General features: G+C 44.1%; 2 protein-coding genes across 2 annotated transcripts; one reads left to right on the forward strand and one right to left on the reverse strand.

Annotated features, from left to right (window-relative positions):
• Positions 1 to 11,173: 11,173 nt before the first annotated feature.
• Positions 11,174 to 13,562, reverse strand: paqr8 (progestin and adipoQ receptor family member VIII). The gene is made up of 2 exons (XM_070987497.1): positions 13,488 to 13,562; positions 11,174 to 12,335 (listed from the first exon to the last, which is right to left on the reverse strand). The coding sequence occupies exon 2, from the start codon at positions 12,278 to 12,280 to the stop codon at positions 11,198 to 11,200; it is 1,083 nt and encodes a 360-aa protein (XP_070843598.1). The 5' UTR covers positions 12,281 to 12,335; positions 13,488 to 13,562; the 3' UTR covers positions 11,174 to 11,197.
• A 1,641-nt stretch (positions 13,563 to 15,203) lies between these two features.
• Positions 15,204 to 20,548, forward strand: mcm3 (minichromosome maintenance complex component 3). The gene is made up of 17 exons (XM_070987312.1): positions 15,204 to 15,370; positions 15,679 to 15,791; positions 16,177 to 16,385; positions 16,527 to 16,657; positions 16,780 to 17,018; positions 17,101 to 17,209; positions 17,306 to 17,459; positions 17,549 to 17,680; positions 17,798 to 18,006; positions 18,110 to 18,284; positions 18,374 to 18,500; positions 18,594 to 18,744; positions 18,868 to 19,008; positions 19,105 to 19,214; positions 19,301 to 19,374; positions 19,648 to 19,747; positions 19,858 to 20,548. The coding sequence occupies exons 1-17, from the start codon at positions 15,296 to 15,298 to the stop codon at positions 20,054 to 20,056; spliced, it is 2,448 nt and encodes an 815-aa protein (XP_070843413.1). The 5' UTR covers positions 15,204 to 15,295; the 3' UTR covers positions 20,057 to 20,548.
• Positions 20,549 to 20,619: the final 71 nt, after the last annotated feature.

Here is a 20,619-nt window from a genome sequence, read left to right on the forward strand (position 1 = left end):
GAACTGCAGAGGACATTGATTGGTGAACAGATATCATATTATATCCAAAATTAGCATTTAACGACACTTCAGTTAATAACAGTGTGTTTGAAATGCATTGTTGTCAGTGGGGGTTTGACTGAAAGCCCCTAGGAACCTGATATATTTCTGAAACATTTCAATTGTCTATAAAGTTAGTTAAATGTTAACAACTAAACAGATAATCAAAGATACAGATAAATCCAAGTTTAACACTCAAAAACTCAGTTAATCTGCTTTATCAGCAAGTGGTTTGATGAACAGTGACCAGAAAACCCTCCAGCTGTCTTCAAATTTTGATTCAAATGTGTGACATCACCACTGCCACCGACTTCATAATCAGACAAAAACTGCAATACATGCAGAAGCTTTTGTGTTCATGTAAGACCGCATTGTTCTTGGTGGGACTCTGAGAATAAAGGCTTTTGGACACTTTAATGTACAGGGTCAAGAGAAGCAGTATCACGGTGTTGTCTCACTTGGGTGTGTTTTATTTGGACAGCTCAGTGGATTAATATGGCAACACATGGCATGACAACTGGCATTATAAGAATGACAACTCCACCCTGCTTTGAGGTTCTGTAACCTTTGGTTCACTTTTTGAATTCTCAGTCAGCCCAGGTGCCACTCCCATCTCATCACAATCGACCAGGACGGGGTGGAGGGCTTGCTTTTCAGCTGTCTTTGATTCCAGGACAAACAGGGCAGCAAGTTTCATGAATGTCATACGTGTGCCATGAAGGCAATTCTGCAGCATAAACTTTCTCTGCACCAGCTGAGCAGACCAGGAACTGCCAAACACTGCAACACAAATGGAAGAATGCAAAAGAACAGGGAGTTGATCCCTTCACTGATACTCAAAGTGCACCGAAGCTTAGAAAAATCCCCTTGTATCACATTTTATCAGCATCAATACCTACAGTACATAACCAAGAGTATCCTCCATTATCCCACCCAGCACAACAGTAGCAACAGTGTTGTTAAAAAGCTTGGATTTGCATGTTTTATCCCCTATGAATCATACCTTACATTTGCTAACCCTGCTGTTGTGTTTTTCGGATGCATTTCTCTCGCTGTTCCTGCCCTTGGTTTGCATTGACTTCCACGCAATATGTAAATCAGTTAGCAGACTCATGAAACTTGCTTTGTTCATGACCTGAATTCCCGTCCACTGTGATGGATTACAAAACCGCAGCCAGTTTGAAGAATCTGTTCATTTATTCTCATATGGTACAGACATGAGAGGAAACCATGGCTGCCTGGTAGGACTAACACAGCAAATAATATTAAATCTAACAGGAGGGTTGCAGTTTGAAAACGGCTGACAAAAATACTAAAGGAATAGTGGCGTGTTGGGAAGAACGCTTATTGGCTTTTCTTGGTAAGAGTAAGCTGAGAAGTTTGATATCACACTCATATCTCTTTGTTTAATATGAAACTAGCCAGTTAGCCTAGCTTAGCATAAAGACTGGAAACAGGAAACCTGCTAGCCTGGCTCTGTCCAGAGGTAAAAACATCTGCCTGCCAGCGCCTCTAAAGCTGAAAAATGAACAGGTTGTGCATCATTAGTTTAATCTGTAGCAAAACTGAAGAGTAAAAACGTCGTGTGTTTTATCGGGTGGGGATATGTGACAGACTTTTTCTTGGCGAGGTGCAGTGACTTCCTTGTCAACCGCGTGGTGATTTCTCCAGGAAGTCACTGGCATTGCCAAGAAGTAGTTCAGCACATAACACACCTGTAAAACTACATGTTGTTTTCACTCCTCAGTTTTTGCCCAGATTAAACAGTTGACATACTGTGTTAAGTAGTGAGCTTTGGAGGTGCCTGTAGGTAATTTATTTACCAGTTTGGACAGAGCAAAACCAGCTAAACCTTTCCCCTGCCTCGAGTCTTTGTCTTAAGCTGAGTTAACCGTGTAGTTTCATATTTAAAGGACACATATGACAGTGATGTGCATCTTTTCATCTAACTCCATACAAGAACGCCAATAAGTGTACTTCACAAAGTATCAAACTAATAAGTAAACACAATCTGTAATAAACAAGCTAAAAGAGTCACTGTCATGGTCATTAAACGTTTGTTCTCCAACTGCATTCTTGTCAGGAAACAGCTTCATGACAATTACATAATTTGATCATCTCCCTGTACTGGGTCCACTTGATAGTGGGAAGCAGTGCTTTCCTAACCTCATCTGCATCCTGGAAAGAGTAGGCTGGATAGCAAAGCCACCAGTGTTAACAATTAACATGAGTAAGCGCTGATCAGAGGCAGTTTGACACATGACTAATTTGGCGGCCACACTTGATTTGTAGTACCCCAAAGACTGGACAAATAAACCTAAAATCAACCTCACCTCTTAATATCTCAACTCCAAATAAACCCAACACAGATGAACATCAGCACATCTGCTGCTCTCATGACTTTGAAACTGATTACTGAGTCTATCATGGCTGATTTTCACTCTCTCAGGGGTAAATCAGGCCAGATGAGTATTTTGTGAATGATCAGTACACTTCCTGTGTAGGTAATGACAGAAAAGAAAAAAAAATCTTAAAAACACAATGTAAACTCAGATGAGTCAATAGTCTTTAGATGAAAACTTCTTGTCAGATGAATTCAGATGCCATAAATGAGAAAAAAGGAAAAGAAAAAGAGGTTCTGTAATCCGTGTAAGTGAAGCCTGTCATGAGGACTAGGTGTGGATGGTGGCTCGGGCTGGCAGAGGACTGGGCCAACTTTCCCTCCTACCCGTCCTCTCTTTCTCCATCCATCTGTCCATTTGGAACAATGTAAAGTGTGGAACTCTGGGGTTCTGTGCAGTGGGATCTTGTCTCTTTCTTGCCTTAGAAATTGGGAGCTTCTGTTTTCTGTGGTGTGTTTGTGATGTGGCTGTGAGGTTGGTGCTCAGGACTGGAACTGGCTGCTTAGTTGGTTGATGCATGAGATCTTTCGAGCGTGCTGGCAGGCATGTCTTTATGGCTCCTCCAGTTTACAGACCCAGGGTCTGGAAATTTAGATGAGAAAATGTCAGTGAAACGCAAACGTTTGATTGAAATTTGTTTCCATTTATAGAGAACTCACCGGTGGTTCCTCTTGTCTTCATGCCAACGGCCCCATTGGCTCCTCCTGCTCCATCAGTCTGCCACACAGGAAGACGGAAAGAGTTAGAAGGACAATAAGGACCTAATCTATATACATTATATATGTTCATATGGTCAATATGAAACTACAGCATGCAGTGCTTTAGCTTAGCTTCGCATAACGATGCAATAGTCCAACCCATAACACTGTAAAACCAAAATGCGTCATCTTTACTCTTTGTTTTTTGCATGAATTTAACAAACTAGATATAATGTGTTGATGAGAGAGCTTTGGCAGTACAGGTAAATGTATTTTGACACCTTTTGACAGAGCCAGACTAGCTGTTTTCCTCTGCTACACTAAGCTAACCAAAACAGCTGGCAGAAGGCCAAAAAACAGACAAATACATTTAAAAAATCTTGGTTGTTGGCTGGTTAACATGCTGACTCGCTGCATGCCACTGTCTGTGCACAACAGCTGCTGAACAGAGGTTGTCAAAATTCCCCTGTTGAAACTTTAAGCACTTCTTATCATCGTTTAAAGCTTGTAACAGTCAAAGCTTTAAATTGGTGTGCAGGTGTGGAGCAATTTAGCCTGTCATTTATAAAAGCTAATGTCAATGTTAGCTCATGGTGCTACAGTGCAAGTCTTTCAGCCCAAGCCTTAGTAGTGTAGCTTTGCAGGAGAAATGTCAGTAACACAAACACCTAACGCGAGATAACCAGCTTTTTACCAACTGAGTTAGACTGAATGATTCAGCACTTGGGGTCCTGCAGTTTTTTAGTTTCCTCAAAGCATGCTGAGACCTTTTGACTTGCTGCTGTTTGCAGATAAAGATAGCACACACACTATAACACACATGCAAATGGTGAAAGAAGGTAATCAAAGATGTTTCTGGGAGCTTGCTTTATGCATGGTTTGTGGTAATGCAAATCAAACTCTTAAAGTGAGCTTCTTGGCACAATACAGGAAATAAGAGTGACTAGAGAGGAACAAAACAAGTTCAAATCTCCAGCAATGTTTTTGTTTATTGTTATTTTTTCATTGCAGATTGGCTGTGGCCACAACTTCCTCCTTCCATGCCCGTGGTGTTACCCTGGATATAAAGCGACAGCACGTCAACGAGAGTTCAACTGAGTGGGAGGGCACTTCACTTCCTGCCTGAAGGTGAAGTGCTACGATTTTTAGTTAGTTAGGATCCTCAGGCAGAGGAAAATGTGTTCGCTTTAGGAGGCCTTGAACATAGGTAAGCCCTATGAGAGAACATCCAACTTCCCAAGTCCATTTCATTTGTCTTTATATATGTTACGGAACAATTTGAATTGTTATTACTGACTCTGTATTCCACACCCAAAACTGTTGTCATTCAAGCTGATATTGATCATATTCGGAAACTAATGGTCACGATGCACTAATAATATTCTGACAAAAATCTGTCTTTGAGCAAAACTTTACATTACTAGATATTTTCATGACTATGCAAGTTTTACACACTGCATTTAGATAATGAGGGTGCTGTTGTGTGAATGGAATGGAGAGAGGTAGAGGTGGAAAGAGGAAGATGAAACACACCCAGTTCATACCTTTGAGTCGCTCACGTCGTACGCGTTGCTACTGCCCCTGTGGATGACAACAAGGAAAAATACATTTAAATTTGATCTATTTGCCTAAGTTACATTGTAAAGTATTATGATGGTACATATCTGTGTGTTATCAGTGTGTACAGCTCCAATTTCCATATGCACAGCAGGATTGATTTATGGCTTGAGACCTTTACAACTCCGACTATCTGTCACCTGTTTGGTCTCTGACTCTCCTCTGAGTTTGTATCCTTATTATCTTCCTCATTCTGGTTCAGGTCACACACACACAGGTACGCTTGGCCTCAGAGTCCCCTGCTCTCCTTCTTAAATGGCTTTGTGTCTATAATGGCCATCATGCTGCCCTCAGCACTCCTGTCCTGCTTCACTGCACCATTCAACAGTGCACTGCAGTGTACAGTAAATCCCTATTTATGCCTAAACCTAGTTGGATTTGATTAGACCAATTAGATGTGAGTGGCTCAGCTGAGCCCAGGCTGAATTCCTCATTCAGCTGCTGAAGTTTTGAAAAGGCTCTGTTCGGCCAAACTGTCATTAGAAAACGGAGTAATTTCAGGCTGCAATCAGGTTTGCAAAGTCTCAGCAAAAAGGTTTAGAATATGCTGGACTCACTGTTTTCAGCCTAAATTCTGTTCATTTACTTTACTTTTTAGACTTGACTTGAAACTTGCTTTCACAGAACTTGAGACTTAACTTGGGACTTGCTTTGTCAAGACGTGAGACTTTATTTGAGATTTGCTTGGACAAGACCTGACCAGGAAGTTACAACAGCTCTAGTGCACTCTCAAAAAAGAAAGAAAATATTATTTGTGCATTTATAGTAATGGATCTCCCTCAGCAACTGTTCTCAGCACTTATCAGCTTATCAGATCACAAATCAGACTGCTGTCCCCTCAACGTCTTCCTTGTAGTATTCCTTGATGCAGCATAGTTACTCGTCTTAACTCAGTCAACACACATTTGCAGAGGAGTTGTCCCCCCTTTGAATATGCAAGCATTTTTCTGAGTTACAAGCTGTGATTCCCATCTATCACTCCAGTCCCATTCAGGTTTCATTCCTCACAGTGACAAACAAGCCCTGGAATGTACAGAAGGAGATAAGACTATTATTTCACCCCACAGCACCTCTGTGTCACTGTCACAGGAATGTTTGGTGTGACAGCCACAGCATGTGTAATAAAATACCCACATATGTTGCACACACATACACACAATCACACAAAGATGTCATTAGGACCGTCATACTATGGCAAATTAATGCTCCAAGCCCAGCCTGTCTGGCTCAAATGCTTCAGTCCTAGGATGACATTTTACAATCATAAATACTTCTCTGCTTCCTTCTCTTCAGGGAGGCAACACCCTTCATCCAAAACCACCTATCGAGTCGAACAAGTCTCTGTTCTGTGCGGCTGAAATGTGATGAATAGCAATTAAAGCCTCACAAGGCAGGGGACAGTAAAGTGAATCAGCCACTCCCAACAGGAGAAGACTTGTTCTTCAGTACCACTATCGGTCATGATTACTCATACGTTAGTTGACACACTTCTTAAGCCTTTTAACTGGCAGCATTCAGGAGTGTAAATGGAAACATACTGAAGGAAAAGTGACATAACGTGACCCAAATATACTCAAATTCATGTTTCTTTTCATCATCACGTTTCCCTCACCTGTGACAGCTGGTACAAAGGCCAACGAGAGTGATGCTGAGGATGAGGAAGACAATGAGGGAGATGATGCCCACCTCTGGGGCTGAAACCCAACCCAACATGCCAACCATCCCTACTGGAGCCATTGTCGTGGTGCTCTGTAAAGAGCAGAAACACCACACAGCACGACACGACAGCATGACACATCCTGATCATGTCCAGTGATAAAGCAGCATTGCACACATTAAAGTCAGGCACTTCTCAGATGCTCATATTCTTAAAAATAAAACAGCATAAAATCATAATCACACACAGCACAGCAAAAAAGTGAAATACAGGCTTCATAACTTACGTTGTAAGATGACTGACTCTGGTGTAGCTCTGACAAAAACTGCTGTCAGTCATGCAGCTGCCTTTGCTTTATGGGACTCAGAGCAGGCAGGCGACTGAGGGAGGGACTCTCTTTATTGGTGTCTTGTTATGAAGGAGGTGCTGACACAAGCCCATAGACAGCCCATTGTGTTTTTCATCAGCGCTACATCTGCACCTGAGCGCGCTGGCACCTGACACGCCTGCGACTTCCAGGAATGTTGGAATGTGTCTTCTAACCAAAAATGATAGAACTTCAAAAGCTGGTGAAAAAGCCCAATAAATCAATAGAAGACATGTTTTAAACTTACACTGAAAATCCTGCTGTGGGGGAAAACCTGAGAGCTGAACCAAACACTGATGTTAATTCATTTGTGTGCTGTGGCTGCCTGCCTGGGAAAAGCTAATCAGACATACAATCACTCACACACAAATGTTTGTTGTGTTGTATTACTGAGTTGTGAGTTATACAGTACTAATCACATTCTCTCAAACACTCTTTTATGTTGTATTTCTGCTCATGCAAAGGCTATGATAGAACCCCATGGTCATCTATTGCCAGTTGCACATTTATATCTTTAATTCCACGTTGTTTAGTGGATGGATATATGCTACATTCCCAGTAAATGACACTGGAAAATGCACTTCTATTGCAGTACGCATTAGTTTCTCTTTCTTGGTCCCTCTACTGAGAGCTGAAATTATACTCACAAGGGAGGAATTACAGAAAAAAAGGACCATTGTTCTAATGCAAAGCAGGGTTTGGATGCAGAATAAGACTGGTGTAAATGGATTACTGCACTTCAGAGGTGCAGTTTGAGTTCTGCACGTGGAAGTGAAGACATTTAAGCTGATCTCTTTGAAAATGTCAAAGTGGAGACGATGAAGCTAAGGGATAATGTAAATGTAAAAAGTTCCCCCTGTGGTGGTGAGTGCTGGGATGAACGGCTCATGAGCAAATGAATGTGGCAACCCAAAACTAAAAGAAACAGATATACTTTGTGTGTAGGTGGAGGAGGGTGGCATACCATAGCATGGTGTAAAATTGCACTGACTGTTAATGTCAGCTATGTGCATGCTTCCAGCCACACCTGCACAATAATGCTATCAGCCCTGAAGCTCTTCTTTCTGACTGCCTGGTCAGTGGAATTACTTCATTCAGTGCCAACGGAGCAGACAATTATGTAATTGTGCATTCACACTGTATTAAAGTCATTAAATGCTTTCATATAATTTCTTCTACTCGTTTCACCCCAAGACACAGCATTTTTGCATTTTCAGCAATCATTTAGATTTTTTCTTTTAAACTTTTGGACACAGCCAGGCTGGCTGTTTGCTCTTGCTTCCAGTCTTTACGTTTAGACACATAGTGGTATCATCTAACTCTGCAAAAAAGGTGGATTTCCACAAATGTAACTATTTCTTCAATGACTATGGAATGAAGTTTTGTAGATGGGGAGACACACTGGAGGGTTGGCAGAGAAACAATTGCATTGATTCACCCCCGACACACACATCCACACTGGCATACCGCACCACCCCTGACTCTTTTAAGATTACACACACATCTCTTTGTTAGTGGTGACAAGGACACCAAGTAACACCCACGCCCATTACCTGTTTAACAGCCCCATTCTGTCATAATCATCTTCTGAAGCCCTGAAGAACAGGCAATCTATAGCTCTCAGCAATTTCCTTCTCTTTCTGGGGATGTTTGAGATTTGCTCAGAGGCACAAAGCAAAAATCAATAGCCACACTTTCACAGCGGAGGAAAGGAAGCCTGCAGGAATCATTGCCAATTTCAAATATTTGCAATATAATCCTGAAAGCACAATTTGCTCATATAGGAATAAACTCAGCGAACAAATCTCTGTTTGTGTCCAAATTGGAAAAAATTATAACTTTCCTGATGCTAGCTGAGTTTAACCCTGGAGAGGAAAGTAGGACTATCCCAAATAATGAGCAATAACACATTCCATGTAGACACATTTCATTATCAAATTTAATATTTCATAAAGATTCCTCTTTAACTCATTTGCTTTCTTGCCTTGCTGTCTTTGTCTACAGATTAAACAAGCGAGGCATAAACTATGAATTAGTAAGATTTAGAAGTGCTGGGAGGCAGATTTTGTTATCTTTGGTTAGAGTTAAGCTAGCCATTTCCCTCTGCGTTCAGTCTTTATGCTAAGCTAAGCTAACAGACAGAGAGCAGTATTGATCTTCCCATTTAACTCTCAGCAGCAAAGCAAACATGCACATTGCCCGTAATGTTGAACTACTCCTTTAACATGAGGCCTGAGCTCTGACTCACACGGTGACTCATGGCCATTGAAACTCATTCAGAGTCCTTTTCATATTAGAGACAAAGGGGTGTGGCAACCAGCTTAATGCCTCTGAAATACAGTCTGTATCAACTAATAATGAACAAGAAAAACACACGGACCACAGCCTGCTTTTCTCCTTGTAGACAAACACAGTCAGCAAGATATACTTGTGTTCAACATCAGTGTCTAAACACCCTTGATTTATGTCAGCTCTTCTAAATATTCAGTACTTGCCAAGGATTTGCAACTTTTTCCATTTCCCTCTGTTTATGTTATCTAATGCTGTTCATTGACTTGTTACATTGTGTTTGGCCTTGCTGTTATCTGGCTTGTGTTCAATCGACTAAATATCATTATGTCAAGATAAAACAGTCGGTCATCCGCTCCCACTCCTGCCGGTCAAAATCCTTCAGTTTAAGAACTATATGATTTTCTTTCTATTTTGAATCTCAATATTAACAGTCATTGATTGGGCAGATAAATAAAACAAACAGTTGTTGCTTGTTGCCCCTGCAGAGCAGTGTTGTCCCGTGTCATCGTTTCCACCCCCTGATCTGCTGAGGGATTTTACCCAAGAGGAAAACCATTCTGCCAACTTCTCTCTGTGCAGTCTATCCCCCTGCCTCAGTATTAAATTAGCCTCTTTGTTCACCCATATCCCACTATCTGGCTACACCACTTTAGTGAACACCATAATCCAGACTTGCTCTCTCACTCAGTCTTTCAATGTAAACACTGCTGCTCACCTGAGAGAGCTGACAGCCTTTATGGCAAAATGTAAAACCTGAGAAACAGGTTTGGAGCAGCTGTTTGTCCAGAACTAAACAATTTCTGCGCTTGAAAATGCATTTTCTCTACATACATACATATATATGTGTGTGTGTGTGTGTGTGTGTGTGTAGAGAAGATATACACACACACACACACACACACACACACACACACACACGTGTGTATATACACATATATACGTGCATATATACACACACACACACACACACACACACACACACACATATGCATACACATATGTATATATATATATACACACTGTGTACATATATACATGTATATATACACACACATGTATATACATACATATACACACACACACACACACACACATATATGCATACGCATATATGTGTGTGTGTGTGTGTGTGTATATATATATATATACACACACACACACACACACACACACATATATGCACTATGTACATATATACATGTATATATACACACATGTATATACACACACACACACACACACACACACACACACACACACATATATATATATATATATATATATCCATCCATCCATTTTCTATGCCTCAATTTCAAATACAGAATGAACTACATGCAAAAATTAAACACTATATATACACTGTAAATATACAATGTATATGAATTGAAGCAGGATTTTGTTAGTTTAAAGAAAACTGGTCAAAGATTAAAAAAAAAATAGCGCAAATGCATTTTAATCTCCTAAAAGGTATTTTTCCATTCAGAACCATGGCATTCCTGCTGCTGGTGCATCACGACAGCTATAGACTGCTACAGTAATAACTGTGGGTTGCCAAGAAAAGGTTACAGCATGTATTCCACATAAAAAGCCCAAATTGACATTTTTACAGTTGCATGAATTTAACCAACAAAAATATTAATTGGTGAGATTTTGGAAGTTGTGTTTTTATATGTATATATTTATATACACACTATATACATATATACATGTATATATACACACATGTATATACATATATACACACACACAGACACACACACTATAGACATATATACATGTATATACACACATGGAAAACTTTACTGAGCCATAGTTAGCAAACTATGGAGTCCACTGGGGCAGCCATCATTTTGTTGAATCAGCAGTTAAACCCGTGGGACATTTCAGATGACCTGTTCATTGTACCAGAAAAGACGTTTAGTTTATTGTTCAAATATTAGAAGCAATCACACTTTCCACAGACAAACTGATTCATTCTTGACAAAAACTGACAAAGATGACTTTATTTATTATCATCACCATTTATATCATTTTGTACATTTAAACCCAGTGCCTCTCTCTCTCTCTCTCTCTCTCTCTCTCTCTCTCTCTCTCTCACACACACACACACACACACTGAAATTTGTCACTTGTCTCTCTCTTGCTTACCCTGTCTACCCAGTTGCTTTTTCAAGTGCCACATTGTAATGAATGCTGTCAAGATGCAACACACAAACAGGGCAGGGAAGGACACACAAGCCCACCACAGCTGCCGCTCTCCAAATACTTCCGCCACCGTATCCCTCCGCCTGGCGTAGTCCTGGAACAGAGCCTCCAGCTGGAACATGGTGCACAGGGACAGAAACAGGTGGAAGATCTGGTGACCCTGACCCACAAAGTCACAGCGGCCGGGAAAGAAGCGCTCAGGGATGGGACAGGAGAAGAAGAGGGCGGACAGCAAGAACGAGGCCATCTGGAGAGCGTGGAAGGGCAGTGAGGGCTCCTGTGTCCAGGAGACGGTGAGCAGGCGGTGGGCTACGGGACTGATGTCCAGCAGGTATGCTAAGGTGGTAGGGATCAACTGGCAGATTTTACGCTGTAAAGGATATGGCCGCCTGTACCTGGACTTAGCAAAACAGCAGCCTGCACAGGAAAGCCACCCAAAGAAGGCAGCTCCGGGCAGAAACAGCAGTCCAACACAGCATTCTCTCCACGCCGGCTCTGATGAGTAGAAATAATGTCCAAGTGAGCAGCCATACTGATACACAGCTACACCTACATAGTCCATGAAGAAGAGGAAGTAGTGTGTATGTTCAGAGTGAGACTGGAAGAGGTGAGCTGCCACACTGAAGAACAGATAGGTGAGGCAGGACACCAGGAAGGCACTCAGAGGTAGAGAGGCTGCGTCCCAGGTGAACCCCAGGGCGTCTACGTTGGCCCACCAGCGGAGCAGCAGCACAGGACCCGCCAACAAGTGGGTCCACACGTTTAGGGATTCATTGTGTCTCTGGAAGAGGCTGAGGAGGTAACAACGCCAGTCCTGCTGGGTGGGACGGTAGCCCGACAGGATGTAGGGCTCTCGGAACAGGCTGGGAACCTGGGAGGCGGTGACGGTGGGGCTGGGTGATGGAATGGAGAAAGGGGTGAGGTGCGAGAACCGGGGCAGGTGGCCAAGGTGCTTGAGATTGAGGGTCAAAGTGCTGAGCCACTGCAGAATGTCACCCGGCATAGCTGGGTGATGGGTGGAGGAAAGGAAGAGGAGGTGGAAGACAGACAGAGGAGGACTGCAGGACAGAATTCCCTATGGGAGACAAAAATTAAAAGGAAAAGACAGAATTATTTCAGACGTTCATTTTGAATGAAAACTTAAAACTGAATAAAGGCCTCATAATGTTTCATAACAGGAACCCATGATGTGCTTTGATATGATGCCAACAAGCGTTATTGAGAAGGAGAGAGTCAAGTCATTTGTAGAATCTATTAGTCTCTACAGTGAATCAGGTGTGAAGATGTGGATCTAAGAATGGAAGATGAAAAGAAAGTGAAGTGTGAGCTTAATACACTCGGAGGGGGATTAAAATGGGGAGAGAAAGTTACTAAAACTTAACACAAACCAGCCAGAAGCACATGCAGTGAAGTGTCAATAGACAGATTAACAAAGCAGGACTGTTTCTGTGAGCCATGAAATTGCAACTGCAGCTCTTTTGCCGTTTGATGTTCATGTTTTCATTCAACACGTCAGTCCAGACTGAACTATTTCAGCTCATCTTCACCTGCAGTCCCTTAGCACTACCATTAAAACATTAATCTGCACAGTCATAAAAAACACACACACAACATAGGAGCCTGCATGAAAGACATTCTTCTCCATATGAATCATGCATAAGGGACAAGCAGGCATGCAGTCAAACCTGTAACCATCACCCTCCTGTGTTGGCATGCACACATAGAAAAGAATGTAAACAACCGTTGCTAAACAGGTAAAGGAGCACCTATGGAGGCACCAGGGCAAACAACCACCCATCTGAGGATAGACTGCTCCTGAGAACAGCAGCGTGTATCCCCTCCTGATGGCTGAGCCCCCACCATTTTCCCCTTGACTTTGACGAAAACATTATTCCTCTGGCCCTTCCAAGTTCCAGTAACTGCAATTCCATGAATCCTGCTGCATGTGCATTTTTAGCCTATAAATAAACAATGCATTAAAATGCTCTTTTCTTTAATCCGTCTTCATTTTGTGACAAAGAAACTGTTCCTGTGCAGAAAAACGTTTCACACAATTTATCCGGTATGTCAACACTGAAAACAGATAGAATAAACACTGTAATTTGCCACAGTGGTAAGGATTAACATCCACTCTAACACACTGTGAAGTATAGTTGGTGTAGTTGCGGGATTTGGTTGACAGGATCTAAGAGGAAGAAACATCAGCTCACCTTTTTGTATCGACCTGATGCGCCTCTGGAAAAGGAACAAAGTCATCAGCGAACTGCACTGCAGGATTCCCTTGAAGGCGCTCAGGTAACTAGAACATGTTGAGGTACAGACACAGCTGACCCGACAGCCCGGAGGCGCGCGGGGGTGTGGGCGGGGTTAAAATGACCGGAAACGCCCATAGTGCGCTTCTCATCAGTCCTTCTCAGTATCACAAATATCAGTGTATCCTTGTGGACATTTATATACGCTTATACTTTGAAAACGTCGTTCATTCTAAAGTTGTTTTTTTTTTTTCTATTTCATTAGTATTTCTATCTCAGTTTTCAATAGAAACTTGGAGCAGTGAGTTGTGTTTATAATGACCAAAATTCTTTATATCTGCTGTGGTCAGACAGGATGTTTTGGCACAGCCTTAATAATGATAATAAAACTGTGGGTGGAAAAGAGATAACGTGCATGTTTCATATTGCATGTGTCTCCATCTACTGTCTGGTAGTATGTACTCATATATGTACTCTATTCATGATCAAAACTAATTTGGGCTGCTTTACTTCAGCGGTGCACGTGTTTACATACCAATAAACATATGCCAACAAATTATAATTATTTATTTATTATGATTAAACATAAAGACACGTTATAAATGGTGGTTAAAGAGGGATTTATTGATGCAAGGAAGAGATTATCCTAGTCCTCCCTGAGTGTCTGAAAATTAATTTGTAGACTAGAATTAGACAGAGAGAAGACTAGACAGAATTTCATTTAATTTCATGTCGAAACCCCCCCCCCCCCAAAAAAAAATTAAGTCCTATTTTATGTGAAAAATTACCTATTGGTAGACTACATACTCTGAACTTTAGTACATTTAATCAATGTATTACAATTTATTGGATAAAAAAACTTTCAAAACTCAACTTTCTAACAATATTGGATCTCTTCTCTCATCTTTAAAAAGTTGGGTGATTTTTTTTTTTTTACTGCAGTGTCTCTATGCAGTTGGGAGGCTCCCTATAAAACTAGCAAACTATCATAAACAGATCTATCTATCACAAACAGTATATAAGAATCACTTTCCTCCTACTCCTGCTGCTATACCTCTAAAAGTGAGTATGAACAGAACACTCTGACAGCAACTGAACTGATGAAGACCGATAGTCAACAATTTAAGATAAAGAGTTTAAGTATTTCCATTTATCTTTTAGTGCAAATGAAAATGAATTCATAGTACAGTCCTTGATGGAATTTTGCCATCATCCAGATCCTTAGTAATACATGCAGATCCCATGTTCCCATGTACCATCTTTGCTTCATTTACGATTCAGTGATTGATATAGAGGAATCCCAAATAATGACACTGCCGAATCCTGTCTGTGTGAATTAAACCATACAATTTAACATGGGTAAAGATTTGGGCATTGCCTTACAAATTCATCATCAAAAAGTTCAAACCTTTAGAAGTCGCCGTTTATGTCGCCATCTGCTGGACAAACAGGGTAGGTCAGGTCTGCTGAGCTTTTCCTCCTTTTCTACAGCCCGCCCCTTCCTGCTCCGTTTTCGCGCGAGTTCTTTAGTAGGCGTGATCACGTGGAGTCACGGTGGATTCTATTGGACAGCTCAACGTTTACCCGCCGACTATGCTAAGTAGCACGTGACGAGTTGACCAATGGCGTTTTACGCTTTGCTTGCGCCGGCACGCAGTGGCGCGAAATCCCTTCAGTTGTGTGGTTTGACGGCAGCAGAGGAGACGCGGTGAAGAAGCTCTGTGCGATATTTGAAGCTTTTTCAGTAAAACAAGTAATCGCTCACAATGGCAACCGACGTCGTAGATGACCGGGAGATGAGGGAGGCGCAGAGGGATTACCTGGACTTTCTGGACGACGATGTAAGTCTGACTTTTATGCGATTAAACGTTGGGTTGTTGGATGAAATGAGAAACCATGCGGTCACAACAAAAGAACTACCCTTCATTTGCCTAGAATGTCTCAGCTGACAGGTAAAAAACATCAATTTACAAGTGCTCCACGTTCATCTGAAGCTCGGTGTAACAGTTAAGTCTGATCTGAGTCTAGACGTGTGTTTAGTAAGCCGTGAGCTGATGCAGCTTTGTCCTGAAGCCCAGTGAAAGCATTATCGAGTTTCTTGAAAATGAAGATGATAAAATGACGCTAATCTTCTGCTCGGTTTGTGTAGCAAGACCAGGGGATTTACCAAAGCAAAGTCCGGGACATGATCAGCGAGAATAAAGCTCGACTCATCGTCAACATCAACGACCTGAGGAGACGGAACGAGGCCCGGGCTGCAAAGTAAGTGTGTGTGTGTGTGTGTCTATGTGTGTGTCTGTGTGTGTGTCTGTGTGTGTGTGTGCGCGCGCAAACTGTGGCTGAAAGTAACTTTCAAAAGATGAAAATCACGTTCTTTAACAAACCAAAAGCTTTAATTGTTCATTAAATATGGAGTTACAGGGGTTTAATGTTAAAACTGTCGTGTTTCATCGCACTGTGATGTGGGTTAGTTTTATTGGATGCATGAAGTGAATAGTGGTCTGTAGCGTGTTGTAGAGGCCCTCAATACACACCTTGACCAGTAGAACCAACTGACTGACTTTCAGTGTTTTGGTCACATCACTTGGAATTAAAAGTAAAAATCATTACTCCATCTATGACCCAAGTGTTTTCTTGCCTCCTCCAGACTGATGAGCAGTGCCTTTGAGGAGCTGCTGGCGTTCCAGCGGGCTCTGAAGGACCTGGTGGCCTCTGTGGACGCCACCTACGCCAAGCAGTACGAGGAGTTCTACATCGGCCTGGAGGGCAGCTTCGGCTCCAAGCACGTCACCCCCCGGACCCTGACCTCACGCCTGCTGGGCAGCATGGTGTGTGTGGAGGGCATCATCACCAAGTGTGAGTTTATTTCCCTCCTCTCTGGGCCCTGCTGATCACTACTTGTCTTTGACTGTGTTGTACTTGATGCACTCTTTGTTTCTAAACACGTCATTTTCAGGGTGAAATGAACATGTTGATCATTTCCTCGTTCTTCTTCAGGTTCTCTGGTGCGTCCTAAAGTAGTGCGCAGCGTCCACTACTGCCCGGCCACCAAGAAGACAATGGAAAGGAAGTACACTGACATGACCTCTCTGGATGCCTTCCCTTCCAGTGCCATCTACCCCACCAAGGTAACAAGAGGAGCTCAGATGTTTGATTTCTGCATTGATGGTGCTGAAACGGCATCGCTGCCCAGATTAACAGCGATGGTCGTCGTTTTGTGGTTAATGTTTTCCCGCTTGGCTGTCAACAGGATGAGGAGAACAACCCTCTGGAGACAGAGTTCGGCCTCTCCATCTACAAGGACCACCAGACCATCACGGTGCAGGAGATGCCAGAGAAAGCCCCCGCCGGCCAGCTGCCTCGCTCTGTGGACATCATCCTGGACAACGACCTGGTGGACATGGTCAAACCAGGTGACCGAGTGCAGGTCATCGGAACGTACCGCTGCCTGCCCGGCAAGAAGGGCGGATTCACCTCTGGCACGTTCAGGTGAGGTGGCGTAGCGTGTGCACTGGAGCTGCTGGGTTGACTCTTGTTCTTGAGGATTAATTTTCCACCCTTTTCTCCTCAGGACCATCATGATCGCCTGCCACGTCAAGCAAATGAGCAAGGAAGTGTCCCCGTACTTCTCAGCGGACGACATCGCCAAAATCAGGAACTTCAGCCGGACTCGTTCCAGGGTGAGGCTGCCGTCTCTCCGCCCGGTCGCTCGCAGCTGTCCAAGCTTACACTTGAACTGAATGAGAAAATCGATTTCCTTTTCCGGCTTTCCTCAGGATGTGTTCGACCAGCTGGCTCGCTCCCTCGCTCCCAGCATCCACGGTCACGAGTACATAAAGAAGGCTATCCTTTGCATGCTGCTGGGCGGCGTGGAGAAGGTGTTGGAGAATGGATCGCGCATCAGAGGAGACATCAACATCCTGCTCATCGGTACCACAGTTTGTCCTGCCAGTGTCGTCATTGGACCAGGGAGCTTGTTTGGGCGGCGGTGGTTGATGTGGTTTGTCTCTCTTTACCAGGTGATCCATCAGTCGCAAAGTCCCAGCTGCTGCGTTATGTCCTCCACACAGCGCCCAGAGCCATCCCCACCACAGGACGAGGCTCCTCTGGCGTGGGTCTGACTGCTGCCGTCACCACGGACCAGGAGACCGGTACGACGCGCACACACACAGGAATGTACAAATGCATCAGCTCTGACACACATAGATCTTAACCTGTATCTTACGCCATCAGCTCACCTGCCACCAATGTTTCTTTTCCTCTCTTAGGTGAGCGTCGCCTGGAGGCGGGCGCCATGGTGCTGGCCGACCGCGGCGTGGTGTGCATCGACGAGTTTGACAAAATGTCCGACATGGACCGCACGGCCATCCACGAGGTGATGGAGCAGGGCCGCGTCACCATCGCCAAGGCTGGCATCCACGCCCGGCTCAACGCCCGCTGCTCCGTGCTGGCGGCCGCCAACCCCGTCTACGGCAGGGTGAGGAGCTCCTCTGACAGCTCGTCTGACTTGTACACATTTTGCTTAACGCTCAGCTGATCTGGATTTTTCTTTTATTGTTTAATCTGCTCCATCTGTGCAGTACGACCAGTATAAAACCCCCATGGAGAACATCGGCCTGCAGGACTCCCTGCTGTCACGTTTTGACCTCCTGTTCATCGTGCTGGACCAGATGGACCCCGAGCAGGACCGCGAGATCTCGGATCACGTGCTGAGGATGCACCGCTACCGCGACCCTCGTGAGCAGGAGGGAGCAGGTACTGTGCAGCCGGACGTCTTCACACTGCAGTCTGTGTAATGAGTTGGTATTTGTTTAAAAGATTGTATCCTCGGTTTGTTTGTCCAGCCATGGCTCTGGGTGGGACAGTAGACGTCCTGGCCACAGAGGACCCAGACGCGATAGCAGAAGAGCACGAGGAGCTGCAGATCTACGAGAAACACAACAACCTGCTGCATGGAAGCAAGAGAAAGAAGTATGTCCACAGCGTCTGCCCTGACAGGAAACGTCCAACTTTTCACTTTTGATGTGTGAAAACTGCAAAACTGAAATGTTTCCTTTGTTTCAGGGATAAGATTGTTAGTAAGGAGTTCATGAGGAAGTACATCCACATCGCCAAGGCTGTGACGCCCGTCCTGACAGAGGAGGCGGCCAATCACATCGCAGAGGAGTACTCGAGGCTGAGGAGCCAGGAGCAGATGGGCGCTGATATCGCCAGGGTGAGCAGGAGCGTGAGAGGTTACTGAATGTCCACACAGACGGAAGCTGAACAGATTGAACCTGTTCATTCTCAGTCTGTCGCACGTTCTGATTCTCTTCCTCCTTCTCCTCTTCCTCCTCAGACCTCTCCGGTGACGGCCCGTACGCTGGAGACTCTGATTCGTCTGTCCACGGCGCACGCCAAGGCGCGCATGAGCAAAGCCGTGGAGCTGGAGGACTCGGAGGTGGCCGTGGAGCTCGTCCAGTTCGCTTACTTCAAAAAGGTCCGTGCTGCTGAGGAATGGAGGGACAGTGTTTTTACACCGGGGTGAAGTCATGTGAACGAAGCTCACATCTGGGCTGTCTGGTTTCCTCCGCAGGTTCTGGAGAAAGAGAAGAAACGCTCGAGGCAGGAGCGGGACTCTGGTTCGGAGGAGGAAGAGGACGAGGAGGCGTCCACTCAGCGTTCACAGAGAACTGCCAAGAAGAGGTAAACACCAAGATTCACTTTCCACTGCCTTCACTTCACTCTGCATCTCTGCGCTCATTCATAACACCAACCTGTGTGTCCTGCAGGGGGCGACGTGGCTCTCAGGGCAGCGAGCCCTACAGCCCGTATGACTTCAGTGAAGAGCAGGATGTCCCTGAGAGTAAGCATCACGCTGCTGTCGTCTGTTTTCATAGCATCAGTTACTCGTTCCAGTCACTGCTGGACGCTCGTCTTCACTGTGTCCATTTTTAATTGTATCTTTGAGAGTCATGCTGTTCCTGTTGACAACACAACATTATCAATTACATGCAACTATTTTCAACAACAAGCAAGCCAATGCATGGCGGAACACATTGTTTTGATAGCCCGCAGGCCTTTAGATGTTCTCTGCGTGTATTTGAGTTCTCACACTTGTCTTTATGCTCGTCTTCAGTTCAGGCCGGCACCCCGAAACCAGCCAAGCCACGGCGGGAGGAGCAGGAGGCCATGGACACGGCGTCACAGGCTGAGGACAGCCAGGTCTCTGCAGAGAGGTGGGTGATGGATTCACACGGCTTCGAATCGTCAGAGGTGCTCAGTATGTTATGTATGTGTTGGTCACGCTGTGAAATGCGATCACATCTCTGTTGCGTTCCTCCACCAGGCTGAAGGAGTTCAAGTCGTCCCTGTTCGCCGTGTTCCAGTCCGCTCACGCTCAGTCCGTGAAGATGAAGACCCTGATGGACGACATCAACAAGGACCGTCAGGATCGTTTCTCGGAGCCGGAGGTCCGCGCCGCTTTGGCTCGCATGCAGGACGACAACCAGGTCATGGTGGCCGACGATATCATCTTCCTCATCTGAGGAAGAGCACTTTGAAACGGATTCCACAGACTCTGAAACAGACAGTGGTTAATATTCAAATGTACATAGTGGACATGTCTTTTGTATTCATGCATCCTGCTTTTCATCTTTGGCTCAAAATGCAGTGTCTCTCTCAGAACATAAAGCCAGGATGCAGATTGCTTCATCAACCCATGCTGACAGTAAGACCAATGCAAGAAGATCAAGTCTTCAACTTTTTTGCACTTGTGTGTGTTCAGTACTTCTTATGACTGTGTACCATCAGACTGCTGTTGCTGTGATTGAACATCAGTTCATGTGAAGAAGACAGAAAGCTGTAGCAGCACAGTGCAGTTTCACTGACAGTAACACCTGCTGTGCATTGATACGCCATCGTAAGGACATTACTGAGCAGTTAACACTTCTGTTGTGTGGATTTGTATATAGTTGAAGACAAGTTTTGTTAAATAACTACTTGTGTGTTAAGAAAATAAAATGTAATGCTTGAGAGACAAGCTGTGTTATTGAATCTCCTACACTGAACTTTATGCCTCTTACTTCACATGTGCAGTATCACCCTGCGT

This window comes from Chaetodon trifascialis, chromosome 19, assembly GCF_039877785.1.
Source record: "Chaetodon trifascialis isolate fChaTrf1 chromosome 19, fChaTrf1.hap1, whole genome shotgun sequence".
Classification (NCBI taxonomy): domain Eukaryota; kingdom Metazoa; phylum Chordata; class Actinopteri; order Chaetodontiformes; family Chaetodontidae; genus Chaetodon; species Chaetodon trifascialis.